This window comes from Tinamus guttatus, unplaced genomic scaffold (genome assembly GCF_059628265.1).
Source record: "Tinamus guttatus ecotype Peru unplaced genomic scaffold, ASM5962826v1 Tinamus_guttatus_pri_ptg001542l, whole genome shotgun sequence".
Lineage (NCBI taxonomy): Eukaryota > Metazoa > Chordata > Aves > Tinamiformes > Tinamidae > Tinamus > Tinamus guttatus.
The window spans coordinates 1-8,169 of record NW_028290076.1 but is presented as its reverse complement, the minus strand read 5'-3'; the positions used below and the strand labels follow the sequence as shown (position 1 = coordinate 8,169).

Sequence of the window (8,169 nt, the reverse complement as noted above, 5' to 3'; positions counted from 1 at the left end):
GCGGCTGCGCGATCCCATCCCAAGGGAACGGGAATGGGGTTTTTTTGGAAGCGAGCGTCGCTATTTTGCCCTGTTTGGGCCCGTTTGTCGCTCAGGGCTTTTCCCAAAAGGCAAACGTTGGGATTCGGGATCGGGAAGGGATGTGAGGGAAGGGCACGCGCTTCCGCTGCTTGGAGGGGACAAGGAGAAGATTCCGGATGCTCCGGAGCGTATGTACAGTGCGGGAAGCGGTTGGAAAGTCTCGGAGAGGGGCCTGCTCTCCCGGGAATTCCGGAGGGAAGTCTCGGAGAGGGGCCTGCTCTCCCGGGAATTCCGGAGGGAACGTCGGAGCTAGAGCAGGAGCTGCGAGTCGGGGCCTTTGCTCTGGCATCCTTGGCACATCCGCTTGTGTCGGAGCAGCCGGTCCGTCCTGGAGAAGCTCTGCGGGAAAGGGAGGGAATCCCGGGATGGGGGGACAGTCGGAGGTGACGCCGGGTGACGCGGCTGTCACCCGCGTGCGGCTGTACCTGCAGGCAGCGCTCGCACTGGTAGGGCTTCTCCCCGCTGTGCACGCGCTTGTGGCGCTCCAGGTGGTACTTCTGGATGAAGCGCATGTCGCACACGTCGCACTCGAAGGGCTTCTCGCCTGGGGACACCGGGGGGGACAGCGGGGGTGGCACCGGGGGGTGGCACCGGGGGGGGGACACGGGAGGGGACAGCGGGAGGGGACCCAGGAGGTGTCACCGGGGGGTGGCAGCGGGAGGGGACAGGGGAGGGGACAGCGGGGGGTGACACCGGGGGGTGGCACCGGGGGGTGACACTGCGAGGGGACACAGGAGGGGACAGCGCAAGGGGACAGCGCAAGGGGACAGTGCAAGGGGACAGTGCAAGGGGACACCAGGAGGGGACACCGGGGGGTGGCACCGCGAGGGGTGACACCGGGAGGGGACACGGGAGGGGACAGCGGGAGGTGACACCGGGAGGGGACACTGGGAGGGGACACCAGGGGGTGACACCGGGGGGTGGCACCGGGAGGTGACACCGGGAGGGGACACGGGAGGGGACACGGGAGGGGACACCAGGGGGTGACACTGGGGGGTGGCACCGGGAGGGGACACGGGAGGGGACAGCGCAAGGGGACAGTGCAAGGGGACACCGGGAGGGGACACCGGGGGGTGACACCGGGAGGAGACACCGGGGGGGGACACCGGGGGGTGGCACCGGGGGGTGGCACCAGGAGGGGACACGGGAGGGGACAGCGCAAGGGGACAGTGCAAGGGGACACCGGGGGGTGGCACCGGGGGGTGGCACCGGGGGGTGGCAGTGGGAGGTGGCAGCGGGAGGGGACAGCGGGAGGGGACACCGGGGGGTGGCACCGGGAGGGGACACGGGAGGAGACACCGGGGGGTGACACCGGGGGGTGGCACCGGGAGGTGGCACCGGGAGGGGACACGGGAGGGGACAGCGCAAGGGGACAGTGCAAGGGGACACCAGGAGGGGACACCGGGGGGTGACACCGGGAGGAGACACCGGGAGGAGACACCAGGGGGTGGCAGCGGGAGGGGACAGCGGGAGGGGACAGCGGGGAGTGACACCGCGAGGGGACACCGCGACGGGACACCAGGAGGGGACCCAGGAGGTGTCACCGGGGGGTGACACTGGGGGGTGACACAGGAGGGGACAGAAGGGGGTGACACCGGGAGGGGGACACGGGAGGTGACATCGGGAGGGGACACTGGGGGGTGACACCGGGGGGGGACACCGGGGGGGGACACCGGGGGGGGACAGTGCGAGGTGACACCGGGAGGGGACATGGGAGGGGACATGGGAGGGGACACCAGGAGGTGACACCATGAGGGGACACCGGGGGGGTGACACCGCAAGGGGACACCGGGAGGGGACACCGGGGGGGGGACACAGGAGGGGACACCGGGGGGGGGACACAGGAGGGGACACCGGGGGGTGACACCGGGAGGGGACACTGGGAGGGGACACCGGGAGGGGACAGCGTGAGGGGACACCACAAGGGGACACCACAAGGGGACACCAGGAGGGGACACCGGGAGGGGACACCGCGCGTGCGGATGGGGCTGCCCCGTCCCAACGCACCCGGGTGGTTAATTAACGCCCGGTAATTAGACGGATGGGGAGGGGATGGCCGGGGGCTCGTGGGGATCTTCCCGAGCCGCCTGTGTCCCCGCGTCCCGGCTGGATGATCCCTAGGGATCCGTTCCAAGCTCAGCCGCTCTGTCCCCATGTCCCCCGTGTCCCTGTACCCGTGTGGATGAGGACGTGTCCGTCCCCATGTCCCTGTGTCCCTGTACCCACGTGGATGAGGACGTGTCGGTCCCCGTGTCCCCATGTCCCCATGTCCCCGTGTGGATGAGGATGTCCGCGTCCCTGTGTCCCCGTGTCCCCGTACCCGTGTGGATGAGGATGTTGGTCCCCATGTCCCCGTCCCCCTGTCCCCACATCCCCGTATGTGGATGAGGACGTCCCCGTCCCCATGTCCCTGTGTCCCCATGTCCCCGTCCCCCCATACCCATGTGGATGAGGATGTGTTGGTCCCCATGTCCCTCCGTCCCCGTACCTATGTGCATGAGGACATGTCCGTCCCTGTCCCCCCCGTGTCCCCGTCCCCGTGTGGATGAGGACGTCCCCATGTCCCCATACCCGTGTGGATGAGGATGTGTCTGTCCCCGTGTCCCCATGTCCCCATGTCCCCGTACCTGTGTGGATGAGGACGTGTTGGTCCCCATGTCCCCATGTCCCTCCGTCCCCGTACCCATGTGGATGAGGACGTGTCCATCCCTGTCCCCCCCATGTCCCCGTCCCCGTGTGGATGAGGACGTCCCCATGTCCCCATACCCGTGTGGATGAGGATGTGTCTGTCCCCGTGTCCCCATGTCCCCATGTCCCCGTACCCGTGTGGATGAGGACGTGTCTGTCCCCGTGTCCCCATGTCCCCGTGTCCCCGTGTCCCCGTGTCCCCCGTGTCCCCATACCCGTGTGGATGAGGACGTGTCTGTCCCTGTGTCCCCATGTCCCCGTACCCGTGTGGATGAGGACGTGTCTGTCCCCGTGTCCCCGTGTCCCCATGTCCCCGTGTCCCCGTGTCCCCGTGTCCCCCGTGTCCCCATACCCGTGTGGATGAGGACGTGTCTCTTGAGGTGGTAGCTGCTGCGGAAGGCCCCGAAGCAGTGCTCGCAGATGAAGTTCCTCTGCTGAGCCCCGTGTCCCCGTGTCCCCGTGTCCCCATGTCCCCGTGTCCCCGTGTCCCTGTGTCCCTGTGTCCCCCCGTGTCCCCCCGTACCCGTGTGGATGAGGACGTCCCCATGTCCCCATACCCGTGTGGATGAGGATGTGTTGGTCCCCATGTCCCCATGTCCTCCCGTCCTCGTCCCCGTACCCATGTGGATGAGGACATGTCCGTCCCTGTCCCCCTGTGTCCCCGTCCCCGTGTGGATGAGGACATCCCCATGTCCCCATACCCGTGTGGATGAGGACGTGTCTGTCCCTGTGTCCCCATGTCCCCATGTCCCCGTCCCCGTGTGGATGAGGACGTCCCCATGTCCCCATACCCGTGTGGATGAGGACGTGTCTGTCCCCATGTCCCCTGTGTCCCCGTGTCCCCCCGTGTCCCCGCGTACCCATGTGGATGAGGATGTCCCCGTGTCTCCCCGTGTCCCCGTGTCCCCATGTCCCCCGTGTCCCCGTACCCGTGTGGATGAGGACGTGTCTCTTGAGGTGGTAGCTGCTGCGGAAGGCCCCGAAGCAGTGCTCGCAGATGAAGTTCCTCTGCTGAGCCCCGTGTCCCCGTGTCCCCGTGTCCCCGTGTCCCCCGTGTCCCCGCGTACCCGTGTGGATGAGGACGTGTCTCTTGAGGTGGTAGCTGCTGCGGAAGGCCCCGAAGCAGTGCTCGCAGATGAAGTTCCTCTGCTGAGCCCCGTGTCCCCATGTCCCCGTGTCCCCATGTCCCCCGTGTCCCCGTACCCGTGTGGATGAGGACGTGTCTCTTGAGGTGGTAGCTGCTGCGGAAGGCCCCGAAGCAGTGCTCGCAGATGAAGTTCCTCTGCTGAGCCCCGTGTCCCCGTGTCCCCATGTCCCCATGTCCCCGTGTCCCCCCGTGTCCCCCCGTACCCGTGTGGATGAGGACGTGTCTCTTGAGGTGGTAGCTGCTGCGGAAGGCCCCGAAGCAGTGCTCGCAGATGAAGTTCCTCTGCTGGTCACTGAGCAGCTGGAAGGAGCCGTTCTGCTCGATCACCACGACCTGCGGAGCGGGCGGATTTACCCCAAAACGGGCAGATTTACCCCAGAACAGCTGGATTCCACCCAGAACGGAGGGATTTACCCCCAAAACGGCCGGATTCCACCCAAAATGGATGGATTCCCCCCGCCGCAGCTGTGAACCGCAGCGGCCCGCACCGAAACGGCCACATTTACCCCGGAACGGGTGGATTTACCCCAAAACGGATGAATTCCTCCCGGAACGGACGGATTTACCCCCAAAACTGCCGGATTCCCCCCCAAAACGGACGGATTTACCCCCAGAACGGACGGATTTACCCCCAGAACGGACGGATTCCCCCCAGAACGGCCGGATTCCCCCCCAAAACAGCCGCATTTACCCCACAAACAGCCGGATTTACCCCCAGAACAGCGGGATTCCCACCAGAACGGCCAGATTTACCCCAAAACTGACGGATTCCCCCCAGAGCTGCCGGATTCCCCCAAAACTGCCGGATTCTCCCCAGATCTGTCGGATTACCCCCAAAACTGACGGATTCCCCCCTAGAACTGCAGGATTCCCCCAGAAACTGCCAGATTCCCCCCCAAAACTGCCGGATTCACCCCCAAAAGTGCCAGATTCCTCCCCAGATCTGCCAGACTCCCCCCAGAAATTGCCGGATTCTCCCCCAAAACTGCCAGATTCCCCCCAGAACTGCCAGAGTCCTCCTCAAAACTGCGGGATTCGCCCCCAAAACTGCCAGATTCTCCCCAAACCTGCCAGATTCCCCCCCAAAACTGCCAGATTCCTCCCAGAAACTGCCAGATTCCCCCCAAAACTATTGGATTCGCCCCCAAAACTACCGGATTCACCTGAGAAACTGCCGGATTCCCCCCAAAACTGCCGGGTTCCCCCCAAAACTGCCAGATTCCCCCAAACCTGCCGGATTCCCCCCCAAAACTGCCGGATTCCCCCCCAAAACTGCCAGATTCCCTCCGAAACTCCCAGATTCCCCCCAGAACTGTCGGATTCCCCCCAAACCTGCCGGATTCCCCCCCAAAACTGCCAGATTTCCCCCCAAAAACTGCCAGATTTCCCCCCCAAAACTGCCAGATTCCCTCCGAAACTCCCAGATTCCTCCCAAACCTGCCGGATTCCCCCCAAACCTGTCGGATTCCCCCCCAAAACTGCCGGATTCCCCCCCAAAACTGCCAGATTCCCTCCGAAACTCCCAGATTTCTCCCAAACCTGCCGGATTCCCCCCAAACCTGCCGGATTCCCCCCAAAACTGCCAGATTCCCCCCCAAAACTGCCAGATTCCCCCCAAAAACTGCCAGATTCCCTCCGAAACTCCCAGATTCCTCCCAAACCTGCCGGATTCCCCCCAAAACTGCAGGATTCGCCCCCAAAACTGCCAGATTCTCCCCAAACCTGCCAGATTCCCTCCGAAACTGCCAGATTCCCCCCAGATCTGCCGGATTCCCCCCCAAAACTGCCGGATTCCCCCCAAACCCGTCGGATTCCCCCTGGATCTGCTGGATTCCCCCCAAAACTGCCAGATTCCCCCCAAAACTGCCAGATTCCAGCCCAGAACTGCTGGATTCCCCCCTAGAAGTGCTGGATTCCCCCCGGAAACTGCCGGATTCCCCCCAAAACTGCCAGATTCCCCCCAAACCCGTCGGATTCCCCCTGGATCTGCTGCATTCCCCCCAAAACTGCCAGATTCCCTCCGAAACTCCCAGATTCCCCCAAACCTGCCGAATTCCCCCCAAACCTGCCGGATTCCCCCCCAAAACTGCCAGATTCCCCCCCAAAACTACCAGATTCCCTCCCAAAACTCCCGGATTCCCCCCCAAAACTCCCGGATTCCTCCCAAACCTGCCGAATTCCCCCCAAACCTGCCGGATTCCCCCCCAAAACTCCCAGATTCCTCCCAAACCTGCCGGATTCCTCCCAAACCTGCCGGATTCCCCCCCAAAACTGCCAGATTCCCCCCCAAAATTGCCAGATTCCCTCCGAAACTCCCAGATTCCCCCAAACCTGCCGGATTCCCCCCAAACCTGCCGGATTCCCCCCCAAAACTGCCAGATTCCCCCCCAAACCTGCCAGATTCCCCCCAAAACTGCCGGATTCCCCCCTAGAACTGCCAGATTCCCCCCAGATCTGCCGGATTCCCCCCCAAAACTGCCAGATTCCCCCAAACCTGCCGAATTCCCCCCAAACCTGCCGGATTCCCCCCCAAAACTGCCAGATTCCCCCCCAAACCTGCCGGATTCCCTCCGAAACTCCCAGATTCCTCCCAAACCTGCCGGGTTCCCCCCAAAACTGCCAGATTCCCCCCAAAACTATTGGATTCGCCCCCAAAACTACCGGATTCACCTGAGAAACTGCCGGATTCCCCCCAAAACTGCTGGGTTCCCCCCAAAACTGCTGGATTCCCCCCAAAACTGCCAGATTCCCTCCGAAACTCCCAGATTCCCCCCAAACCTGCCGGATTCCCCCCCAAAACTGCCAGATTCCCTCCGAAACTCCCAGATTCCTCCCAAACCTGCCGGATTCCCCCCAAAACTGCCAGATCCCCCCCCAAAACTCCCAGATTTCCCCAAACCTGCCGGATTCCCCCCCAAAACTGCCAGATTCCCCCCCAAAACTGCCAGATTCCCTCCGAAACTCCCAGATTCCTCCCAAACCTGTCGGATTCCCCCCAAACCTGCCGGATTCCCCCCCAAAACTGCCAGATTCCCCCCCAAAACTGCCAGATTCCCTCCGAAACTCCCAGATTCCTCCCAAACCTGCCAGATTCCCCCCCAAAACTGCCAGATTCCCCCAAACCTGCCGAATTCCCCCCAAACCTGCCGGATTCCCCCCAAACCTGCCAGATTCCCTCCGAAACTCCCGGATTCCTCCCAAACCTGCCGGATTCCCCCCCAAAACTGCCAGATTCCCCCCCAAAACTCCCAGATTCCTCCCAAACCTGCCGGATTCCCCCCGGATCTGCCGGATTCCCCCCAGAACTGTCGGATTCCCCCCAAACCTGCCGGATTCCTCCCAAAACTGCCAGATTCCCCCCCAAAACTCCCAGATTCCCCCCCAAAACTCCCGGATTCCCCCCGGACGTGCCGGATCCCCCCGTCCCTCCTCCCCATTCCACACCTGGTTATCCAGGCGCGGCGCTCGCAGCGACGCTCGGCTCTGTCCGTCGGCGCCGGCCGCCCGCTCGCGCCGCTGCTGGGGACACCGGGGACACCGGTCGGTCCCGCTGCCACCGGCTGGTCCCGGTGCCACCGGGCGGTCCCGGCGCCACCGCGGGGGACCCCAAACCCACCCCCCATTACCTGCCTTTTTAAGGGACTTTTTGGGCTGCGCCGCCTTGGTCCCCTCGTCCTCCTTGCGGCTCCGGGATTTCTCCGCATCCCCGCGGAGCCCCTGCGGAATAAGCAGACGGGGGACCTCAACGCCCATCCCGGCGCCGCTTCCCATGGGAATTCCGGGAATTTTTTTCCGTACCAGGACGTCCGGGCTGCCCCCTCGCTCGCCGTTCTCGGCCTTGGCGCTCGGCTTGGGCATCATCTTCTTGCTGGCCACGGTTGGCACGAGACAAACGCCCGAGAGGCCCTCGCAGGCCAGGAGACTCGCCTGGGGGGACAAGGGACACGGCGGCGGCTGCAGGACACGTCCGGAGCCGGGAACGCGCCCGGAATATCGCGGGGAATGTGGGAACGGCCGGGAAGCCCGGCTCGGAGTTTCCCTCCCACCCCCGGGGCACCGGGACCTATCGGCTACCGGGAGCTACCGGGAGAGCTTGGAGGGTTTTCCGGGATTCCCTGGAGCTCCGGGGAGAGCGGAGCGGATTCCCGAGGGCGGGATTCCCGCGGAGCGGAGCGGATTCCCGCGGGGGCTCTGCGGCTCGGGGTGAAACGGGGGGAAATTGGGGCTCATTACCTGAGCCATCTTGTGTCTGT

At 64.3% G+C, this 8,169-nt stretch overlaps 1 protein-coding gene across 1 annotated transcript; it reads right to left on the bottom strand.

Annotated features, from left to right (window-relative positions):
* Nucleotides 1-330: 330 nt before the first annotated feature.
* On the bottom strand, nucleotides 331-8,163 carry LOC104569645 (zinc finger protein 740-like). The gene is made up of 7 exons (XM_088539261.1): nucleotides 8,150-8,163; nucleotides 7,715-7,843; nucleotides 7,547-7,633; nucleotides 7,361-7,432; nucleotides 4,120-4,249; nucleotides 507-625; nucleotides 331-420 (listed from the first exon to the last, which is right to left on the bottom strand). Exons 1-7 carry the CDS (start codon nucleotides 8,156-8,158, stop codon nucleotides 331-333), a joined length of 636 nt encoding a protein of 211 aa, XP_088395387.1. The 5' UTR covers nucleotides 8,159-8,163.
* Nucleotides 8,164-8,169: the final 6 nt, after the last annotated feature.